This window comes from Grampus griseus (genome assembly GCF_964374135.1).
Source record: "Grampus griseus genome assembly, chromosome: 1".
NCBI lineage: Eukaryota > Metazoa > Chordata > Mammalia > Artiodactyla > Delphinidae > Grampus > Grampus griseus.
The window spans coordinates 86,985,363-87,009,155 of record NC_139017.1 but is presented as its reverse complement, the minus strand read 5'-3'; the positions used below and the strand labels follow the sequence as shown (position 1 = coordinate 87,009,155).

Sequence of the window (23,793 nt, the reverse complement as noted above, 5' to 3'; positions counted from 1 at the left end):
ATTTGTACCTCCCACTCACCAAAAAGCCCCCATAGGAGCACAGCCAGAAAGGCCCTCTAGTCAGAGAGAGATCTAAGTTCAAATCCTAGAAACACCATTTATGGCTGTGTTACTTTGGGCAACTTTTCTAAATCTCAGTGCATTCTTAAATAAGACTACAGAATTTTAGAGATTAAGATAGCTCCAGGACTTCCCTGGTGGTCCAGTGGCTGAGACTCCGAGCTCCCAATGCAGGGGGCCCAGGTTCAATCCCTGGTCAGGGAACTAGATTCCACATGCCGCAACTAAGAGTTCGCATGCCACAACTAAAAGGTCCCGTGTGCCGCAACTAAGACCCGGCACAGCCAAATAATAAATAAATAAATAAAATAATAATAATAAAAAAAGATAGCTCCAATACTACAGAGGGCAGCTCAGAAAGGGTATAAAGATGAAGGTGTAATTTTGCAGGGAGGGAATAGGCTGGGACTATAAAATGAAATTATAAGAATACAGTTTGGGAATCATCCCAAAGAGAGTCATAGGGACATATGATCTGACATGATAAGCATGAGACTAAAAGAGTAAGTTTTTCTTCATTCTTCTGTACTGAACACTTCCTATGTGCTGTACACTAGGGACACAGCAGTGAACAGTATAAGCAGCAAACAGTATAAACAAGATCCCTGATTCCTGACCACACATTCTGTGGTGTCAGGGATGGAGGGTAAGGTGGGGGTGGAAGCCAGGCAGAAATAGACAAATCCAATTAGTGGTATGTGCCATAAATTAAAAAAGGTAATAAGATAGATGGGGGAGGGGTGCTTTTTAAATAGGGTGGTCAGGGAAGGCTCCCTGCAAAAGGTGAGCTGAGACTTGAAGGAAGAGGAGCCACGGAAGATCTTGGGTCTGCGGGCAGAGCAAGTGCAAAGTCAAAGATGGGAACAAACCTGACAGTGTTCACAGACAGCAAGGAGACCACTGTACAAGGAGATGAGACTGAAGTTAGGAGGGATCAGATTTTATGGGGCTGTATGATGAAAAGGAGTTTGGATTTTATTTTCATTGTGATAAGAACCCATCGATATTTTCAGCAGAGTAGCATGATCTGGTTGCGTTTTAAAAATTACTTCGGGGAGGTCCCTGATCGTCTAGCGGTTAGGATTCAGTGCTTTCACTGCAGAGGCCCAGGTTCAATCCCTGGGCAGAGAACTGAGATCCCGCAAGCTGTGCGGCACAGCCAAAATAAGAAAATAAACATAAAAATTACTTTGACTGGTCTGTGGTGAGAGAATTCTAGTAACAGGTTGCTACATACCTTGAACTAGTTAGGGGTGATAGCACTAGTGGTGGCAGAATCAAGCAGAATTCCCACAGAGGTTGATTTCAGCTCTTTCTTTCAAACCAAGCATAAAGGTCTCTTGTAAAACCGTCCGTGGTTCTCCCAGCTCCACTGTGCCACCACTGAACTTCATACACAATCCTAACCAAGTACTGCAATCATGTATTTACATAGCTGTCCTTCCTGATGGACACATTCTAGGAATGGAGGCAGGAAGCATGTCTTATTTATCTTTGATATACCTAGCCAAGTGCCTGGCACATAAAGAGTGCTCCTTTAACATCTGCTGATTGCAGTAGCGAACGAATACATTTAAAACATTTGAAGCCATTTGTATTAGTCTCCTAGGGCTGCTGTAACAAAGTACCACCAGCTGGGTGGCTTAAAACAACAGATATTTATTTCTTCTCAGTTCTGGAGACTAGAAGTTCAAAATCAAGGTGTCGGCAGGGCTGTGCTCCTTTGGCGGTACGCGAGCCTCTCACCGTTGCGTCCTCTCCCGTTGCGGAGCACAGGATTCGGACGCGCAGTCTCAGTGGCCATGGCCCACGGGCCCAGCCGCTCCGCGGCATGTGGGATCTTCCCGGACCGGGGCACGAACCCGTGTCCCTTGCATCGACAGGCGGACTCTCAACCACTGCGCCACCAGGGAAGCTCTGGCATTTACTTCTTGATAAGTTTGAACAAGTGAGAACAACTGGAAACAACCCACGTGTCTATCAACAGGTAACTGGATAAACAATGGAATACTATTTCTGTACTATTTTTTAAATAAATTTATTTATTTTATTTTTGGCTATGTTGGGTGATAGAACTTGTGGTAGTCAGTCTTAGAACTTGACCAAAGCTTCTAAGCTTTTGGTCAGCCTTAGAACTTGACCAGACTGTGGTCACTGAAACTAGATGTCAGGTGTTGGGCTGCGTGGGATTTGCTGGTATTATCTAAAAAGCCTCTCAGCATTGGTCCTTTTCCTGCAAATTCCTTAGTTTTTCCTATCAGCTTGACCCAGCCCAGCTTGGATGAAATGCTTATTTATAAAGTGTATTATTGGATTTGAGAAGGAACAGGGGCAAAAGATAGGAAGATAGGTAGGAGGAAGTGCCGGCAAAACAGCTTTGGGCTTATTCATTATTTTGCCGCAAAGACTTTAAAGCACCTACTAGGTGGAACCTTGGCAGAAATCATGCAAAAGTTGCATCACAATGACTTTACAAGAATTGAGCAGGGGGTGTGGAGCAGCCAAAATGTAGTTCTGGAGAGACAAAGATGAATAAAGTGCCTTTAAGGATTTCACAACATAGTGACAGGTAATTATTACACATCACCTCTAAGATGTCAAATGGGCATCTCAAACATGACATGTCCAAAACAGACATCTTGATCTTCCCCCTAAACCCATTTTTCTTTCTCCCAGACGTCTCTGTTTTAATAAGCAATACAACCACCCACCCAGTGCTCAAGCCAAAAATCTAGGACTCATCCTTTATTCCTTTCTATCCTGCTGATAGGATTCCAGTCTTTCAGCAAATCCTGTTGAAACTACCTACATAATATAGAAATACCATATCAACCCAGTGATCTGCCCCGGTGTAAACCACCATCATTTCCACCTATACAGTCTCTTAACCTGTCTAACCTCACCTATTCTTGCACCTACTCTCCCAATCCCTTCTCCAAAAGCAGCCAGATTGGTCTTTTAAACATCAGACCATTACATCTGCCTGGTTAACAACTTCTGCTGATTTTCCATTTCACTTAGAATAAAATCCAAACTCCGATCCATGCCTTTCAAGCCTCTGTATTTAACTGGCCCCTGCATTTACATGGCCCTCATCTCCTACTATTCTTCCCCTGGCTCACTCAGTTCCTGCCACGGCACCTCAGAGCTCCTGCAGTTAAGCTGGTCCTTCTGCCTGTGTTGCTTCCATGGATCTTGGTGTGGCCCTCCCTGACTGCTTTGAGAACTCATTCAAACTCGCACTCTCAGGCCTGCCTTCCCTGAGCAACCTATCTAATATAGCCCTGCTGCACCTCCCCCACCCCCATCACTGTCACCTTCCAATCCCTTACACTTCTTTTCATTTCTTCTCAGCACTTATTTGTCTAATCGTGACCGCATTGTCTGTCTCTTCCACTAGGCTCTATGTTATGTACCATTAGTGCAGGAACTTGATTTTGTCCCCCATTCTATCGCACTGCCTGGAGCCTAGGAGGCATTCATTAAATGTTTGTTGAATGAATGATTAATTAATGTTAAAACTGTAATTGTTTCATTGATTTACTCATTTGTTTCCCACATCGCCCCCACGTGAATGTAATCTTCGTGAAGACTGGGATCGTGTCCATTTTGTTCACTACAATACCCCCAACCTTTGGACAGGGCTGTAAAAGTGACAAGTGCAAAGCGATGTTAAAGGAAGGGGAGGGGCACTAAACTGACTGAAGGGGCTAAGGGAACCTTCACAGATAAAACGACCTCTAAACTGGAAAAGAAACAGGGTAGAAACTAAAAAGACGTAGAAGGCCTAGATTTCAAACAGAAGAAATCTCGCGAGATGTTGGACAGCCAAGATGGCTCTACCACTTGCCGCCACACTTAATATGGCGACCAGGGAGCGTTGCAGGAGGAAATCACGCGAGAGTTGCATCACCGCTACAGTCTGTGAATTGAGCCGGGGGTGTGGAGCAGCCAAGATGGAGCCTGCGGTTGGCAGTCCCGGCCTGCTGATTATGAACAACAAGCAGCCCCAGCCACCGCCACCTCCGCCGCCCGCAACGGCGCAGCCTCCAACTGGGGCACCGCGGACCGCCGGGAGCCTCGTGCCCGGGGGCAAAGCCCGAGAGTTCAACCGCAACCAGCGCAAAGACTCGGAGGTCAGGAGCTTCGGGGGGCGAGGCTAACACCAGGCAGGCGGCGGCAGGGGGTCCGGGCCCGGGGCCACTTTCGGGTCCAGGCTGGGTTTCCTGGAGGGTTCGGCAGGGAAGTTGTCATTTACAGCGAAAGGTGCAGGAAGCAAGGCTGGCGTTCCCCGAGGCCGGAGGCGTGAAGGCGGGGTCCCCGCCCGGAGCTTTGCAGACCGGGAGAACCTCCCCGAGCCGCTGTCGGCTCGTTTGCTCCTCTGCGGCCGGGGCTGTGAGCGCGACCTCCGGGTCCCAGCCCCTGGGGAGTCCACCCCCTGCCTCAGTTCGGGGTGAAGAGTCAGTGGTCAGCGTGCGCTCCAGAGGGCGGGGCGGCTGCACCCCCAGACCCCCTAGTCATCTCCAGCTTCTGGTCGCGTGGGTTCCGCGGCGGACGGCGTGTGTGGGCAGGGAAGGGACTGGCGAGGGTTGGGAAGGCACCTGGAAGACTGACGGAGCTAATTAGCACTAGTAGTATGCACTGTGCGCCTCGAGGTTGCGAGAGTAGGAGGGTGAGCAGTCCTGTTCACTCTGACCTTAGACACTGCAGGTTCAGGCCACGGTTTGACAGTGCCCGGTGGTTGGTGTGCCCAGTGCGCCCGATGCTGAACTGTTAAAGATTAGAAATATATATTTAAACATGCGTTAGGTCTCAGCATCCCTCTTCTCTTGCTAGTGGGCTGTTCCTCCCATTCCGTAGACACAGTAGTCTGGAGCTGACTAGTCACCTCACCCCGAGTTAAAGAATTACTCCCACTGCCTCCGTTGTAGAATTCATGAATGAAGACACGCACGTCGCAGCGCTTTAGGGCTTCTTAATCACCTTGTTCCCAGAGCACTTACTGTGAGGTTTTCTTCACCTGAGAGGACACCGAGGCTGATTAGCAGTCAGGTGCTTATTGGTGAGAGGGAATTCCTCATTGTCCCGACATAATGTACCAGGTCATACCAAAGAGTGATGACGCTATCTTTAGACATGTGAAATCAGTTCCTCTCAAGCTTTTGGTTTTTGTTGGCAAGAGCAAACCTCTGATAAAACATCAAAATTTAGCAAGTTACAATCAGATACACTTTGAGCTTGAAGTGAATGACTTGAAAAAAGCAATGAAACTGACGTTTTAGTAGCCCTTGCATGGTGGGCTTATTGCACATCAGTGGCGACTTCTTAATAATTTTCCAAGTATGGAGGATTATGAAAGTGGTAGGCGTGAATCCACTTTCATCATGAGAGGAGTCCTAGTTTTAAAATAGTGGCCATTAAATGCACTTGCTCTTTCTGCCCTTTAATTTCTATATAGACGCAACACGTGGAAGGTCAGGCAGAGAACACATTTAAGCTGAGAGACCTGCGTAAATCTGTTTTCTTACAGATACTGATGTGGCTCTTTTCTGAGTCATAGCTGAAATCAGTAGGCTGGGAGCATGAGGAATGCCTGCAGGCCAGGGAGGCAGATATTTGATGAGAGTCCACAGTGTGCCACACAGTTTTGATTAGTCCTTAAAAACTTTCAACATAGATTTGTGTCATCCTCATTCCATAAATGAAGAAATTGAAGCTCAGGAACTTATGAGAGTGTGCACTCTGTTGCGCCGAATAAGGCGTAGAGTTCTTCACGTTATTCCCTGTTTGTGGGTATATCGCTTTGTGGGTGGTCTTTGTCTTCCCAAGTAGATTGTAATTAAGTTCGAGGACTACCTTTCTCTTCAACTCTTTTCCCAGAACAGGGCTTCCAAGATGGTGTGTTCTCAGTACTCACCTATCCCCAGCAGTAAAAAGATTCTCTTTGTCATAGTCTCTCCTGCGTGTGGGAGGGAACCCATTTCTGTTCAGCCGCTGCCTTCTCTGTCAGTTCTCACTGAAATTTGAGAGAAGGGCAGGAAGGCTGAGGGTGTCAATACTCATTTTTTTCTGAGCTATTGGTAGCCCACTAGCCAGAAAGAAATGAGGCTCCCAAAATCTTAGCACCATGTGGAATGGTCATTTCACTGCACAGAGAACATGGAAGCTTCAGTGTTCATTCATCCAACAAGTACCTATTTGACTATAAGCTATTCATTCAGTCAGTCAGTCAGTCATTCATGCCAAGTAGTGTGCTGGGCATTGTGGAATCATTGGTGAGCAAAATGGACAAAACTCCCACTCTCGGGAAACTTGGCAGTCTCATGGAGAGGCAGACACTAAACAGATACACATGCGCATATATGATTATGAATTATGATAAGTGCTGTGAAGGAGCAGTGCAAGGTGCTCTGAGAGGGCTTATTAGGGAGACCTGAACTTCCCAGGAGACAATATACTGTGATACAACATCAGAAAAGTAGAGGCAAGGACGTCCTGTAACACAACAGTGTCTCTGGAAGCATATGTGTTTGTTCCTTTGGAAAACACAGTGATCTTTTGCATAACTCTCCTTTTCTCAGCAGGGCTATTCCGAGTCTCCAGACCTGGAGTTTGAGTATGCTGACACGGACAAGTGGGCTGCAGAGCTCTCAGGTAAAGCACAGGCCTTCGTATTATTTGGGGGTGCTGTTTTTCCTTATTGGTCTTTAATAAAATTAGGAGTGAGTGTCATCTTGGAGTTCATTTTTTCCCCCTAGATAGTCCTAGTAGTGATGTGTATATGTAAAACATGTCAATTATTGGGTTCAAGCCCTTTGTATCTCATAACTTCGGCTTGTCCTTTACTTTTATGAAGCATCTCTGCATGATCACCTTACTTGGCTGTGGCCCAGTCCCAGTGTGGACATTGATGTTCCTTGGCCATATGCAATCCCCCTGACAGTGGTCTCTCCTAGAACAGGGGTCCTGAGGAGTGCCAGCAAGTGTGCCTGCATCTGTGCCCATCTGTCGCTGCCACTGCTGCTCACGTGTAATATGAAGTCAGCCTGAGTTGAATTTCATGCCTCCATAGCACAGGCCCTATTCTCAAGCCAGTTGCGAGACACACTTTCACGGTGGCGGTCATCCTGTGGCATGGCATGGTGGGGTTGATGCACGTCGGACTGGAAATGCCTGGCTTTATGCCTAACTGGCATCTGGTTATCGGCTGCAAGGGAAGTCAGCATTCTCTGCTTTGTGCACATCAGAGCATTAAGACCCCATCAGTCATTAGACAGCACAGTCCAGGAGTCACTGTGACTCAGGGACAGAGCTGGGTCTAGGAGCATACCTTCTCTGCTACATGTGACACCTGCTGTAGGACGTGGACATGGAGACGATGACACTTTGTTCTTGACAGAGCTTTACAGCTATACAGAAGGGCCAGAATTCCTGATGAATCGAAAATGCTTTGAGGAGGACTTCCGGATGCACGGTGAGATGATTCCCCCCACTTCTTGGCTCTTTCAACTTGCATCATGAGAGCTCTGCAGGGCTTCTCTTAGTCATCTGAATGACTTAAGTCATCCTGGAGTGGCCTGAGAAACCTGCTGAACCATGATTATTCAAGGCCAGATGGGACATTTAGGGTGGGCTTGCAGGTACTCGGTGGGGCCTTTTCAGAATGTGAGTATTGGGGGGAAAAACCTTTATGTGATTAAAATTGCACACAAAAAAGCAGTGTTTCAGGCTGGAAATTCAGATTCATAGGGCAGCAGTGTGACCTCATCCCTTATATAGAGAGTAATTTATCTTTCTGAGTGTTCTGGTTCTGTGGCAGTCCTGAATTTGATGGGTTGACATGGTGTCCGTCCCACTGTGAGGGTTTTTGTGGGCTCCAGTGTAAGTGGTCTCTTGCCCGGCAGTGACAGATAAGAAGTGGACTGAGCTGGACACCAACCAGCACCGCACCCATGCTATGAGGCTCCTGGACGGCTTGGAGGTCACTGCCAGGGAGAAGAGGCTGAAGGTGGCTCGAGCGATCCTCTACGTTGCCCAAGGTCTGAGTGGACACCCAGGGACCCCTGGCACCCACTTCAGTGGTGCTGCCCAGTCAGATATGGACAGGGGCTCAGTGAGCTGTGCCCTGTGTTTGCAGGCACCTTCGGGGAGTGTAGCTCGGAGGCAGAGGTGCAGTCCTGGATGCGCTACAACATCTTTCTGCTCCTGGAGGTGGGCACGTTCAACGCTTTGGTGGAGCTTCTGAACATGGAAATAGAGTGAGTTCTTCTGAGGGGCTAAAGTAGGGAAAGGGCGGCGGAGGGACAGAGCTTGCAGAACTGGTTTTTGAGAGGGTTATATGCGCCACTTGGGGTTCTGTTCTAACCAGCCAGTTTGAATAACGGGAGATGCTCACCCAAACGTTGAAGACCAGTGAGGGGCCTCGCAGCCCGCGAACACCAGAGAGCTCGCCAGACACTGCAGCTCCTGCCCAGGCCCACAGTGCCCCTCAGAAAAATAAAAAGCCTTCTCATTTTGAACCTTCAGACTCCATTGTGTTTGCACCACAGGTTTCCCCGCAGCAGGAAGCCAGGCACAAGTCTGACACATGGGCTCAAACAAAGCCTGCTGTAGCCTGTGTCTCCACTAGTCCTTTGCTTGGTGGACAGGTCAGCTGCTGCTCGTCTGAGGAAAACACCATCAATAATAAAAGCACTCATTGCGTGCTTATATGTCCCAGGCATTGTTCTAAGGACACTACATGTACTAATTCATGTTAATGAATTAGCTGCTATTACTGTCCCCATTTTGCAGATGAGGAAACTATGGCACCGAGAAGTTGAGTGCCCAGGGGCACATAACTAGTAAGTGTTAGAGCCAAGATTCAAACCTTGGCAGTCTGGTCTTGGGCTTGAGTCCTTATGCACTGGGTCCTGTGGGTTCTTTTGCAATCTAAGCGCATAGCATAGGGTTTTATCCCCCTGTTGGGCGACACTTGTCGGGGGAGCCATTTCTCTTCCTTCCTGGGGGAAGGCACTGACTCTCGCATCTCTCCTGCAGCAACAGTGCTGCCTGCAGCAGTGCGGTGAGGAAGCCGGCCATCTCCCTGGCTGATAGCACGGACCTGAGGTGAGGCGAGCAGCAAGCCCAGACTCCCTGAGCTCTAGCTGGAGAACGAGGGCAGGGCAGGGCATGGGCGGGCACCTTTGGGTTTCCTTGCTGTGTGTGCTCACCCTCTAATTTGCAGGCGTGATGGACTCAGTGTGATCGGTAGGCCCTACTGAGGGCTCTCCCTAGGTGGGGCCCTGGGTTGAGACTCCCAACGGAAATCCAGGGTGAAGATGCTTAACAGAGCCACAGTGAAATGTGGCCTCCTGCCCACACTGCTGCTGGGAAACTCGGTGGAGTGGCATTTTGTATTTGGACAAAGCACATGAGGTGGCTCCTTCTGCTTCTGCCTTTCCGTGCAAAGCTTGATGCCTGTCTGTGTGGGGTTAGTCCTGACAACTTCATGACGTTTCCTGGCTGTGCCGGAAGTAATAGCAACTGCTAAAGAACAAGAACACCTTCCCATTTTTGTAAGGATTAGAATCTGACTCTTTCTGTGAATTTGGAAGTTTTCAGCTAGATACTGGTGGTGTTCCCCACTGTAGTTATGGTCCCTGGCCATCGCCCTGCTTGCTCCTGATTTCCCCTCCATCATGGTAAACACTTCCTTGCTCTCACCTTGATCATCCACTGCTTTGTCTGATCCAACACGGGCTTCCATAGCTCACGCCTGCCTCTGTGTTTTTCTCATTCCGGGAAGCTCAGGGTAGTAAATGCTTTTGGCCGTTCTTGTTCATATCCATCCATTCAGCAGCCACTTATTAAGCACCTGCTTTGAGCAAGCACTTTGCTAGAAACGGAAGACGATCTGGTCCCAACCTTAGCACCAGAGACAGAGAAGGAAGCACCCACCGCAAGGTGCTCTGTGGGACTCTTGTAGTTTTTTTTACATTACAGCCCTCCCCCCCAGCCAGCCTTGGTGCGCAGGCCTTTCTCGTGTCGTGTGGGATGTGAGGAAGCCAGGGGGTGCTCCCCTGACCCCCCATCCTGCTTCATTATAGCTGGCTTTTGTCGCCAGGGTCTTGCTAAACATCATGTACCTGATTGTGGAGACCGTTCACCAGGAATGTGAGGGTGATAAGGCCGAATGGAGGACAATGCGACAGACCTTCAGGGCTGAGCTGGGTAGGACTCTGGGGATCCTGGCTCAAGGCCCTGCCTGGGAATTGAGGCTGGAGGGCTTTGGGAGGGTCCTGTTCCTGCCTGTGGCCCTGATACCTTTGTGTACCCCAGGTTCCCCTCTGTACAACAGCGAGCCATTTGCCATCATGCTGTTTGGGATGGTGACCAAATTTTGCAGCGGCCATGCCCCTCACTTCCCCATGAAGAAGGTTCTCTTGCTGCTCTGGAAGACAGTGTTGGTGAGTGCGTCCTTGAAGGGGAATTCCCGTGCTAGGGGACAGGGCAGGAGGGAGAGTTTTCACTGTATATCCTTTTGAGTATTGAATTATATGAATATATAATTGCTTTGGTTAAAAAAAAAGTTCTGAAAGAAGATTCCTGAAAGGTGATGGCAAAAAAAGTGTCACTTTGGCCTCACTGCAGCCAAAGAGGACTTGGCCTTTGAATCAGAATAGACTGTTGGCTCCCTGGTTCCTGGAAGCTGTTTTCTGCAGTCATAGGACACGTCTCTCCAGGCACGCTGCTCTTGAACCTGGAGTTTGCAAAGTGATTTGAGGCAAAATTAGAGCTGGTGTAATTGGGGCCCCCTCAGTCAGATGTCACTTGAAAGAAGAAAGAGTCCTGTGCCTCCATTTTCCTCAGGGTATGGTGTGAAAGCTGACTCTTTCTCTAGCTAGTGAAGGGGTGGGTCCAGCAGAGTGGGCTGGCTAGCACCCTTGGCTTGGGAGCCGCTGTCAGCAGCCAGGCCCAGGCCAAACCAGGAGCCCTTCCCTCCAGGAGGAGCGACCTGGGGAGACAGCGGAGCTGGGGTCTGGACTCCTGCTCTTGCTGGGACTCACCTTCCCCTCTTTCACAATGGGCCAGCTCTGCGGAGCCGGGGCTCAGCGAGGTTAGGCCTCCTTAGAGTGCTCTAGACATCTGACGTTGGCCAGATAAGCTTGTTGACCCCCACGAAGCCTCACTGAAGCCAGAGAGGAAAGCCGAATTGCTCAGAAACAGTGAAACTGAGCAGCCTAAAGTTGCTGAACGCTGCTGAGGTTTTGCTGCTAGGGGGATGTTTAGATGAAGGTGGGTTTTTTGTTTGTTTGGTTGGTTTTTAACTTGAACATCCAACAGTGTATTCCCCATTTGACTTTGAAAGACTGGCATGTACAGCTTTTGAAGCATTTGAGTCTCACCTACTTTTCTAGGAACTTGAAGGGTTAAGCTCTTCAGATGGCCTTTGTCTCACTCGAGGAGTCTGTTGTACACACAGAGCTAGGCGTGCCTCTGCACTAGGCTCAGTCAGCCTGCGCATCTCCACTCCTTGCCCCCTGTGCTCCTCTCCCATGTTGATGTCGCTCGTTTCTCCTGGGGGTGCATTCAGTCCCTTGTTGGGAGGTTGTGTGGGTCTCTAAAGATATGGGTCACGGTGTGCCAGATGCTTTTGAGCTTGACACAGACAGGGACCCGCTTACGGACATGTCTTCCCGGCTCTGCGCCTGTCTGTGACACAGTGCACGCTGGGCGGCTTTGAGGAGCTGCAGAGCATGAAGGCCGAGAAGCGTGCCATCCTGGGCCTCCCCCCGCTGCCTGAGGACAGCATCAAAGTCATCCGCAACATGAGGGCCGCCTCTCCCCCAGCGTCTGCCTCTGACCTGATCGAGCAGCAGCAGAAACGGGGCCGTCGGGAGCACAAGGTGAGGGCGACAAGGTCCCTACGACTCCTGAGAGTTCTCAAGGTGCACGGGTGCAGTGGCATAGTCACTGGATGAGCCCCAGGTTGTTGGACGGTTGTTGAAGTCTCCCCTGATCAGCAAGTCAGAATGAATGCCTTTAGGGCAGGGACACTGTGTCCCCAGCCCAGGGCCCAGCTTATAGTGGGCACTCAGAATGTGGCACTTGTGAGGGACTTGGGCAAGGACTGATTTGTCACTTGGGCCCAACCTTGACTTCCTCTCAGGTTTCCACTGCTCCTGGCTCTCTTCCTACCACCTTTCTGTGTGATCACTTCTTTAGCCTCCATGCCCCTTTTTATACAGTTCGTCAGTTGGCACTTGTCTGCTCTCCCGTCCCTCTGCTCTCAGGCTCTGATAAAGCAGGACAACTTGGATGCCTTCAACGAGCGGGATCCCTACAAGGCTGATGACTCTCGAGAGGAGGAAGAGGAGAACGATGACGACAGCAGTCTGGAGGGGGAGACATTCCCCCTTGAGCGGGATGAGGTGATGCCTCCCCCACTGCAGCACCCCCAGACTGACAGGCTTACCTGCCCAAAGGGGCTCCCGTGGGCTCCCAAGGTCAGGTGAGTCTCAGACCTCCGCAACACTCTGTGCTCCTGAAACCAGTGTTGTCACATCCCCACGCCTGGCACCGGGCCTGAGTTGTCACGTGAGGTCCTGTGCAGGGCCATTCTGGCCTTGGCTCTGCGATGAGCCTCTCTTAAAGTGCCCAGTGCTGGCCCTGGGGGTGTCAGGGTGCTGGCCTTGCACAGAGAGGCCCTTATATGGCTCTTGAGTCAGTAACGTGGGTTAGCTCTTGGTTGGACATGATACTAGTGAAAGGGAGCGGGAAAAAATTAAAACAAGGACATTTAAGTGAACCCATCTCCACCCACCCTGGGGTTGTATATGATTTTTTTTGCGGTACGCGGGCCTCTCACTGTTGTGGCCTCTCCCGTTGCGGAGCACAGGCTCCCGACGCGCAGGCTCAGCGGCCATGGCTCACGGGCCCAGCCACTCCACGGCCTGTGGGATCTTCCCGGACCAGGGCACGAACCCGTGTCCCCTGCATCGGCAGGCGGACTCTCAACCACTGAGCCACCAGGGAAGCCCTGTATATGATTTTTGACAGAATATTATAGATTAAGGGAGAATTTCTTTAGAACCATAATTAAGATGTTTGAGATATATGTGCGTGAGTCAGTGGATGTCAAGGTTCCTGGATGTATATAAATGGTATCTGTTTGAAAGGGCACCAACTTAAGAAATAGATGAACATGTGAAAAGATATAGGGGTCATTTTCTTGATCCAGGCTAAAGCCCCCGTTTTCAGTGATCTGTGGTGGGAATACAAAACAAGTCATCAGAAAAGGCAAGCTAGCCTGATTGTCTGAGACAGGACAGTATGACTCATATGAAAAAATCAGTAGCTTACAGCTCTAATTGTAAAAATTGTGAATATCTGAGAAATTCTGTTGTGACAAACTTGTTATTAATATCTGAATAAAGTATGCTTTTAAGTTTGATGTATCACCTTAATCTAATGAATAAACTAGTTACACATTTTTAGATTATTGATCCAACAGCATTATGAAGGACCTTAAAATAGTCTGAAGATTTCAGTTCTTTGTTTTTTTATTTTCTTTTTTCCAAAAAGAAAAACAATTGTGGGAGACTTTTTCTTTTGGCTTCACAGTTTCTGGACATTCTGTGTTTTGTTAACCATGATGACTTGAGATAACATTTAAGAAAGCTGCAGTCTTTTCCTTTGGCAGAGAGAAAGACATCGAGGTGTTCCTCGAGTCCAGCCGCAGCAAGTTCATAGGTTACACTCTGGGCAGGTGAGTGTGATCCGAGTTCCTTTTAAAGAAAGGTAGTGGGGTCACCCTCCCAGCCTTTGGTGTGTGGGGACCCAGGCCTAACACAGGGCCTCTGTTATTCTCCAGTGACACAAACACAGTGGTGGGGCTGCCCAGGCCAATCCACGAAAGCATCAAGACTCTGAAGCAGGTAGGTGGCTTTGGGTGAGCTTTTGGCCTAGGTTGGTCCCAAGTGAGTAAAGTGAGACCAGCCCTTTGGGAGAAGCCTTTTTAGACTTCTGTCTCCCTGAAGGAACTGGGGGTGGAGGAACAGGTGGACAGTGGCGGCATCCTTTAAAACAGTTTTTCATGCGTTTTACTTATTTTAACTGAGGTTTTGTTTGGGGCACTTACTGGGGGTTCATGAAAGATTATATTACCTGACAGTTGGGTTTTAAGGGGCTTAGTAAGTAGCCTGCCTTTTCCTTGCCCAAGTTCTAAGGCAGTTGAGTTAGGGGAGTAGGCAGAGGGAGATTGAAATGCCAGCTTTATTGCCCATGGAGTGATTGGAGAATGAGGCATGAGAACACAACAACAATAGGTGTCCGGATACCTCACTTCCAGAGTTAGGCAGACTCGCCTACCCAGACCAGGCAGTGCTAGAACCCTGCTGAGCCTGGTCAAGGAGCAGAAGAGTTTACAGGCTTTTCTTTTTTCTGAAGAGAGAAGAGAAAGAGGGGCTGAGACTGTCCTGTTCCTCCTCCCGTATTGGCCAGCCCGGGAGGGGAGGAGTGAGTGTGGGGGAGGGGCGGGGAGGGGCCAGGAGTGCTCTGTGCACTCGTGTCCCTCCACCTGGGAGGAAGCAGCACGAGTGGGGAAGAGGTGTGGCCCCTAATAGCACGTCTGGAATGTAAATGTTTATATGTTTTTGAAATTTGTGGTACCAAGTGGGCTTCATGCAGGGGCTTTCTGAGCATTTGAGTCCTTGATTCTGAGTACTTGGGTGCTTGATTCTGCTTTTGTTTTCCTCCTGTCATTGTCACTATCTGCAAAACCCCTTTTCTTCTTTAATTTGCTTTTTTCCTGATCTATCGTGTGCTTTTTTACACTGGTTTTAAGAGGTAGGTGCCCACTTAGAAAAATATTTCACGTTTGGGATTTTAGTTCGGGATCTGTATGGTGACTTAGCGCTCTTTGAGAAGATGATGTTTGAGGAAAATTGTGTGGGGTCTTTGCCAGGTGTGGGCATTTGGCCAGAGAATGAGGGGTGTTTTCCCCGGCGCCTCGTTCCCTCTCTCTCCAGCACAAGTACACGTCGATTGCAGAGGTCCAGGCGCAGATGGAGGAGGAGTACCTTCGCTCTCCTCTCTCAGGGGTGAGTTGGAGGCCTTCCTCAGTCCGTAGGATCCCAGCTGTTCCCAGCACTGTGCTGGGCCTAGACGGCAAAATGCCCCAGGCCTGCCCTCAAAAAGCTCCCAGTCTGGCTCCCGCTGCAGGGCTGGCGAGTGTCAGGTACAGGGCTTAAGAGCACAGACTCTGGGCCGGCCACCTTCCTCTGAATCCATTTAGTGGGTAGCGACCTAGGCAAGGTACTGGCTCTCCTTCCGCTTTCGTTTCCTAGCCTCTTAAATGGGAATGACAATAGTACCTTCTCCATAGAGTTGTAGTAAGGATTAAATGTGTTTTTACAAGTAAAGTGTCTGGCATGTTGTATCATTCAAGGTTTGCTATCATTATCATCATTTACATCCATACTTACAGATTCTCCTCCAGCCAGCCAGCAAGCTGGCTCAGGAGAGCATCGTCAGGACCGGGCTTTGTATTTGTACCTATTACCCATTTTGTTGAAAGGGAGAAGAGGAAGTCGAGCAAGTCCCTGCAGAAACCCTCTACCAAGGCTTGCTCCCCAGCCTGCCGCAGTACATGGTGAGTGCACTTCTCCTGAGTGTTCTACCTGCCATGGGGTCCCCTCCCCACAACACTGGCCTTGAGAGCATGCCCGCCAGTGTCCTTTAACCCCTCCTCCTGCTGCCTGAGCACCTCCAGAAGGACCACCTCTCAGGGCCTAGTGCTGCCCCTGGCCCCTCTCATCCACACCGTCTGAACAGTCTGCTCCTCCCCAGATTGCGCTTCTGAAGATCCTGCTGGCCGCAGCTCCCACCTCAAAGGCCAAAACGGACTCAATCAACATCCTAGCAGATGTCCTGCCTGAGGAGATGCCGTGAGTATCAAGTCTTGAGTATTGAGTGTGTATGGCTCCTATGAATGGAGCAGGTCAGGGGCAGGAGGGTAGAGGCGAAAGGGGAAGTGTTTGCCTTTTGGTCCCACTGTTTGCTAGGTTGTTTGCTGTTGTCATTCTTTGTTTTTGTTGTTGCTGCCGCTGCTGTTGTTTTGGCTCAACTTCTCTGTAGATTAAGTTTAGGGTATTCCTGGCTCAGATGAAAGAAAACGTACTGGGTGAAATACTCAGTTTTACTGCTTGGGGAGGTGGCTTAATCTGGTTGGCCTGGATTCTAGTGTAGACTCTGCCGCTGAGTGAGGATCTGAGTGAATTGGTGAAAGTCACTTCCTCCTCTGTAAAATGAATCGGACTGTGTTTGACATTTCCCCAAAGGCTCCTTTGAAAGCTATGTGATTGGGACATCCAGGACGTACAGTTTTAGCTTCTGGACAAAAATCAGCCAACAGCTGGACCTGAGCTGCGTGTAGATTCTTTCCTATTTGCCAGTGAACTGGCATGCAGAATATTTTTGAATGTCTCAGGGTGATAGTAAAATCCTTAGGGGTTCTTCCTCCCTGGGGCACGGACCTCATCTTTTTGATGTGAGAGTACGAACTAAGATCACTTTGTGCTTTGAGAAGGACCTGGGCACTTGATCTCCTGCCTGCCTACCAGTACCACCCAGCTCTGAGGCCAGTTCCCTGGTGGGTGGACCCCTTGCGTCTGGTGGTGACAGCCAAGTGAGGGAGGAGGCAGCGTTGGCTAACACCGAAGGGAATGTCATGGAGCACCAGGCCATCGTGATGGTCCTTGGGAAAAAGCCTCCACAGTCAAATATCGATCTCCTCTTATAAAGATTTATAGTGAGAGCTCCTAAATTTGCAAGAAACTGATTTAAGTAAATGCTTCCTAAATTTATCTGACTCCAAAACCCCTTTTCCCCATAATATGAAACATCTCAATATACTGGTATTCCACAGAACACACTCTGAGGAGCACAGGTTCATATGGTGGCAGAAGCTTAGGGGAGATCTTGAGATGAGAAGTTCAGTTTTGGAGGAAAAGCAAAGAAATAGGCTAAGAATGTGTTTGGGGCATCACAAGGAAGAAATCAATTATGCTGAGCTAGATTGCTTGTTAGGTGGGTGGGTGGAGCTGGGCGTAACCTCTGAGATGTCCGTAGGGTGGGGGTGAGGTGGGAGCTTCGCCCAGAGAAGGCTCAGGAATCCCGTCTCTCCTGGGACCACCAGAGAGGAGGGTGCTGCACCTGCTGGGGGCCCACCCGGGTGATTGTGCTTCTAGCACCACAGTGTTGCAGAGCATGAAGCTGGGAGTGGATGTGAACCGCCACAAAGAGGTCATTGTTAAGGCCATTTCTGCGGTCCTGCTGCTGCTGCTCAAGCACTTTAAGTTGAACCACGTCTACCAGGTACCTGCAGCCCCTTCCTTCTGTCCACTGGGCCAGGGCCTCAGGCAGTGCTGCTCCTCTAGCCCCAAAGAACAGAGGCCTTGGCCTTCAAATCTCCTTGAGCTCTGCATGAATGTTCTAAGACACAGTCCTCCCAAGGCCTTTTACCTGGAGGAAGGAGGGTGAGGTCCCACGGGCATGCTTATATTTCTTCCTGTTGCTTGCAGTTTGAGTATATGGCACAGCACCTGGTGTTTGCCAACTGCATCCCTTTGATCCTGAAATTCTTCAATCAAAACATTATGTCTTACATCACTGCCAAGAACAGGTGATAAGGACCAGGGATCAGGAAGGGGTGGGTATGGCCAGATGGCAGGGCTCCCAGCTGGCCTCTCCCACTGAGTCCGTTCAGCACCCACAAGCCAGTGCTCTGCCAGGCGTCAGGACCCGAAGATGAATGAGACATGGTGCCTGCCTATAGAGAGCACCAGTTTGTCAAACCTGAGTCTAGCTAGTCTAGTGACAGGTGACTCAGTCTGTCTTTGCCTGGATGGCTGGATGGCAGGGTTCTCATCCTGGGCTCCAATACCGCCCTCACTGCCCTTTTGTGCCCTTTTTTTTTGAGGGGACTGGCTGGGCGCTTGCTCTCAAAGGAGTTTGGCCCCGTGCACTATAATGTCTTGTCCTGACCCCATCACCTGGCGCCAGCTGTACTTGACATTGACAGCTCATCGGCGTGATAACACCACAAGCTGAGCTGTTAGCCAGACACAGTCTCCAGTGGCGGCTTGGCATAAATTAATTGCCTTGAGAAGTCCGCCCCCCGCTCCAGATTTATTGCTGTGAGGGATAATGTGCTCTCTCCACCCCTTACAAGATTACGAGCTTGTCTCTGGCTACAGAGGGATCTTACAAGTTCACTCGTAGCAGGTATTTCCCCGTCTTAGAGCTGGGGAAAGTGGGGTGGTGCGGACAAGGTCGATTACTGCTTCTGCTCCCACAAGTGCGGGAGGGAGGCCAGGAGCCAGCAGCTGCTCCTCCAGACTCCAGCCCTCGCTCAGGGCGGGTGCCTGGGCTCTCTTGCCCTGTGCAGCATCTCTGTCCTAGACTACCCTCAGTGCGTGGTGCACGAGCTGCCGGAGCTGACTGCCGAGAGTCTGGTGAGTAACTAGCCTCTTCCCCGGCGGTCCCTTTGGTGTGAGGGTTGTGGTGGAGAGCCTGCCTCCCCCTCACAGGGGTAGAGGTTCTTCACAGGTGCGGTCACTGTTAAGTGCCGGGCTTTTGAAGCACTGTAATTGCATAGAAGGGCTGAGGGGCGGACCCTGCAGAGTGGGAAGATTTGGATTTAGGGCTTGTTTCAGAAGTGTGGTCTTCAGGTGCTGCCGACCCAGAGCTCACCTGGTTGAGTTGTTTCCCTCTCCCCACACTCGAACTCTCTGGGGCCACAGCTCTGAGGAGACACAGCCCCCAATATCATGCTCCATGTTTCCTGCAGGAAAATTCTAGGGAGCACCCCTTACCCTCTGCCAGCTTCTGGGATGGACGTCCCCCTGGGCTGAGGGGAGGAGAGGGTTCCTGGTACACGTGTGGAGAGACTGAGCAGTGCTGACGTCACAGATGGGAGGGCCTTGGAAACTGCGGAGCACCTGCAGCTGTGCAAGAGATGATTGTTCCTGGGTTTTCCCTGTAGGAAGCAGGTGACAATAACCAGTTTTGCTGGAGGAACCTCTTTTCCTGTATTAATCTGCTTCGGATCTTGAACAAGCTGACAAAATGGAAGCATTCGAGGACGATGGTGAGTCAGCGCAGCCAGCAGGCATGAATCTTGGAGCTCAAAGCAGCGTGCCACCTGCTGTCCGGTCCCTTCACGTTAGGGGGCAGGGGTCCCCACCTAACTTTCCTATAGCCACATCCTTGCATTTTAAGGGCTGATCTCTGGTGCCTTGATGAGTTGAACTGGAAGCTGGAAGAGGCTCAGTCATGTGCTGAAACAAATCTACATATGTAGAAGGCATTTTCTGTATCCTCTTAATCTCTGCTGGTTCTCCACCAAGGTTCTGAGAGTCTCCTTAACCCTGAGTCTGTGGATCCCTTTGGGGCGGGGAGGTCCGTGAATCCTCTGAAATTGTGTATGTGTGCACATAGGGATATTTCTGGTGAAGGAATTCATAGCTTTCTTCAGATTCCAGAATGACCCATAATTAGGATGACCAGCCATCCAGCTTTGCCTGGGACTTTCCTGGTTTCAGCAGTGGAAGTGTCCCAAGTCCCAGGAAACCCTTCAGTCTGGGGGAAACTGCAGCAGTTGGTCACCCTGCCCCTAACCCCAGAAGGGATGGCAGCATGGTGGTGGTGCAGGTATTTATTTCTGCCCTCAACGTGGGCCTCCCTTTTAACCCTTCCCAGATGCTGGTGGTGTTCAAGTCAGCCCCCATCTTGAAGCGGGCCCTGAAGGTGAAACAGGCCATGATGCAGCTCTATGTGCTGAAGCTGCTCAAGGTGCAGACCAAGTATCTGGGGCGGCAGTGGCGAAAGAGCAACATGAAGACGATGTCTGCCATCTACCAGAAGGTGCGGCATCGGCTGAACGACGACTGGGCTTACGGCAACGGTGAGGCTCCCCGCGAGGCGAGGCGGGGCGGGGGTGGAGGGGCGCGGGGAGGTGACAGCTTTCCCTCTAAGCTTCCCTGAGTAACCTGGAAGAGGCCAGCTCCTGCTTCTGTAGCGTCAGGATGGGAGCCCTGGGAAGGACTTGGAGAAGCTGCCAGGCTTGGCATCTGTGATCATACCCATTCCTCTTTGAGCCTCCCCTTTCCTTCTCCAGAAATGGTCACAAGACTTTCTCTGTCCTCTCGTCCTCTCCCCCCTGCAGCTGCCGTGGTTCTGGTCACTGAAATTCTCACAGCTCCTGATGGATTCCCTGCCAGTTCCTTTCTCTCCATCAGTGCCTCAGACTTGGCTCTAGTGATCTTTTTAAAATACAGATCCAGTGGTGGTACCTCCCTGAGTAAAATCCTTCATTGGCTTCTGATTTCCCTAAGAATTAGTGCCAAACTCTTAACGTATTTAAGGCCCACACTTTGTCCCTCCGTGTCCTCATCTAATCTGTTCCAGCTTCCCCTCGGCCCAGCTTCCATCACACCTATAGGGCTCTGGGCACAGTCAGTGCACATTGGCCATGCTTTCCCCCAGTTTGTACCCTCTCCCGGCAGCGCACCTCCCCGTACCCCCTAATCGTTCTGCATCTGCATGTGTTCCTCCCCTCCGCACCTTGGCCTCCCTGGCAGAGTGGGTCTTCCCGGTGTCCCCTGAGCATGCTACCCGCACCCTTACGATTCCTGGCCACAGCACCAGGACCATATGGCTGCATCTGCACGCCCAACGCCCTGAATTTGTGCAGAGCCAAGGTGGCCCACGGCACCTGGTCAGGGAATTGAGAGAACAAGCAGAGGAGGGGATCTGCAGGTTCCTGCCTCTGATCCCAGAGAGCCAGGGAGAGCGTGACTTTGAGAGAAGCACGTTGTACCCCTGGCTTTCCCTCACTGGATCCACATAAACTGCAGTGTAGCCTCTTTCTCCGTAGCTCTGGCTTTTCGCCTTTGACCTGACTTACCTGTGTGTCTAGGAAAGAAGTCCTGTCAGTTTTCCCGAGGATGGGGCTCGGAGGTTTCCCGCTCCTGGTTGACAGTCAACATTCCAAGCCCAGGCTGGCGTGGCCCTAAGCTGCAGTGAACCCCAGGGGAGCTGCCACAAGGGCTTGGCTCCTAACCATGGCTTCCTGCTTTGTCCTAGATCTTGATGCCCGGCCTTGGGACTTCCAGGCAGAGGAGTGTGCCCTTCGTGCCAACATCGAGCGCTTCAACGCCAGGCGGTACGACCGGGTCCACAGCAACCCCGACTTCCTGCCTGTGGACAACTGCCTGCAAAGTGTCCTGGGCCAGCGGGTGGACCTCCCTGAGGACTTCCAGATGAACTACGACCTCTGGTTAGAAAGGGAGGTCTTCTCCAAGCCCATTTCCTGGGAGGAGCTGCTGCAGTGAGGCTCCTGGGCAAGAGACTGAAAATGAAAGAAGGGGTGATCTCCAGGTACCCCAGGGGCTGTCCTGGTTCCTTGCTGCAGTGCTCCCATCCCCCTCCAGGTGGCAGCACAGCCCCACTGTGCCCTTCCCAGCCAGTGCTGGGTTGGCTGGGGAGTCTGCATCTGACCTCTCATTGATTCCCAGCGTCCTGCTCGTGAGTGGTCATCTCTCTGCTTGGGATCCTCTCTTCCTTCACTCCTCCGCGCCCTCCTCTCTTGGACATAGTTGGTTGCAGCTCATTTGTCATTCCACCCAAGGCTGGGAAAACCTGGGATGGGCTGGGAACCCGCTGCATCTGAATTTCAGGGGTCACGCTGACTCTTCCTGAGACACAAATCCTTGGCATGTCAGCTTGCCAAAGAGGAGGGCTTACGATTAGAGCCAGGCCAGAAAGTCAGAATCTTGGTTTTGCTTTGGGGGCTTTCTGATGTCATTCCAGCCTCTTGCTAAGTTTCATCTAGAAGCAATTGCAGAGGCTCCTGCAGCTGCCTCAGCAGTTTGGTTTTGGACGGGGTTGGGACAGGAAGAGAAGCTTCCCTTAACCAGAGGTGCCATTTTTTTTTTTCTTGGTGTGCAAGGGTCTGTAAATATATATGAATCTGTGTGTGTTCTGTTGTGTCATATTGGGGTTTTTAATGTGTTTGTGTATTCTGTTTACATTAAAAGGAAGCAAAAACAATGCCCATTGCCTTGTCTGCAGGAAATATGGCCCCTGAATATCTCCTCCAGGTCTAGAAAGAGAGTTTTCTTGCCAGCATTGATAGGTCACCCCCTTGTCCCTGCCAAGCTGCCCACCTTTCTCATCTGAGGGGGAAGGGGGGGGGAGTTGGCACTTATCCCAAGTGTTCTTTCCCCACATCAGTCTGGTTTTGCTCCAGGGCGCCCAGCCCCAGGGCTCTGGGTTGCTGGAGCTGTAAGTTGTCTGCACCCCTGGGTTAGAGGTATTACAGTAGGCACCCCAGGCTTCTCTGGATCACACCCCTGAGCTGGTATCAGTATTAGGGAGGGAGGGGCAGGTCAGAGAGGGGCTCGACTGTGCTGGACTCTCACTGGGGTAGATGGGAACTGAGAGGAAGCTTAAGTGCCCAGAGCCTGGGGAAGCAGACCGTCAGGAGTCCCAGGAAAGGGAGTGTCGGGAGGCCCAGGAGCCCGCGTGGCTGAGGGAGAAGCAAACACCTTTGTGGTCGGTGTCAGTTTGAGGCTTCTGGAGCCTGCATCTGGCCTTCAGATCCCCGGACGTGTCTGCCTCCGCCTTGCTCGATCTTGACGCTCTGCTTCTGAGGATCTTACCACTCTGATGCTGAGAAAAGGAGTGTTCCCTTTTAGGAATTGCTTCAAGTTCCCTTATCTTACCTGTAGGCCACCTGTAGGGGATTTTAAGTCTCCAAGGGGTCTTGACTAATAAAATAAACGTATTCTGGGGGAAATCTCCCCTTTGTTGGCTCTTCCGTTCAGTACGTGTCCACTGAGCCTCAGTCCAGGCCCTGAGCTGGGCTTCTGGGACAGGCCTTTATGCGCCAGTGTGATTATGAGCAGCCGGTAGGAGCCAGCAGTGCGTCCGTATGTAAGTCACACGGCCTAGGAGATGGGAAGTCCCTGTGATTGGCCTTTGCCACAAAGTAACTTGCACAGGACAAGGGACTTTGACACAATTTATGTGTGCACAGTGGATTCTTTGCTGTTTCTTACTAGGGTCAATAGGAAGTATGCATCTTGAGGTGGCAATTTGAGTAAGTTGGAATTTCACGTTCTTGCTTGACCACGCAGCCTGGTTTACTGAAGCCGTCTGGCTGAGGCTTTGACCTCCTTCCCATTTTTTGATTTCCCCAAATCTCTCCTCTGAAGCTTCTCTGAGGCTTCACCTTAACTAGAGGTGCCATTTTCTCTCTTGGTTTGCAAATGTCTGTAAATATCTCTATATAACTCTGTGCAGAAAGAACACAGAATATCAAAGCTGCAAGGGCTGTAAAGGTTGGGCAGGTGGATCCCGCATCTGTGGGCCCAGGGGCTGGCCCAGGAGGGGAGCTGCCTTACCATGGCCACAGAGTGTGCTCTGGGCAGACTGGCTGTTTGAAGCCTGGTCTTTGTACAGAAGTACCCCTGGAGCATCAGCCCTGCCATCATACCTTGGAGGCCTGTTCTGGCGGTCCCCGTTCTGGGTGCCCTGAGTGTCCAGGTGAATAGGACACCACACTCTTACTTTCCTTGACAAGCTCACAGTTGATGGAGAGCTGGCCATAAAAGCAAGTAAGAGCAGTAGTGTGCTAGGTACTGAGACAGACATCTTCAGGGCTCCACAGGACCCATTGCTCCCAGC

At 50.7% G+C, this 23,793-nt stretch overlaps 1 protein-coding gene across 2 annotated transcripts; it reads left to right on the top strand.

The window, feature by feature from the left end:
* Positions 1-4,010: 4,010 nt before the first annotated feature.
* Positions 4,011-22,155, top strand: STRIP1 (striatin interacting protein 1). 2 transcript variants are annotated; one of them, XM_082667839.1, is made up of 21 exons: positions 4,011-4,196; positions 6,645-6,714; positions 7,460-7,534; positions 7,965-8,099; positions 8,198-8,318; positions 9,100-9,168; positions 10,166-10,272; positions 10,381-10,508; positions 11,766-11,948; positions 12,336-12,553; positions 13,745-13,810; positions 13,916-13,979; positions 15,072-15,143; positions 15,620-15,694; positions 15,892-15,989; positions 17,292-17,418; positions 17,625-17,725; positions 18,491-18,557; positions 19,088-19,192; positions 19,804-20,008; positions 21,190-22,155. In XM_082667839.1, exons 1-21 carry the CDS (start codon positions 4,017-4,019, stop codon positions 21,435-21,437), a joined length of 2,514 nt encoding a protein of 837 aa, XP_082523965.1. In that variant the 5' UTR covers positions 4,011-4,016; the 3' UTR covers positions 21,438-22,155. The 2 variants fall into 2 exon arrangements, with proteins under 2 accessions (XP_082523965.1, XP_082523964.1); XM_082667838.1 differs by having other exon boundaries at positions 6,642-6,714.
* Positions 22,156-23,793: the final 1,638 nt, after the last annotated feature.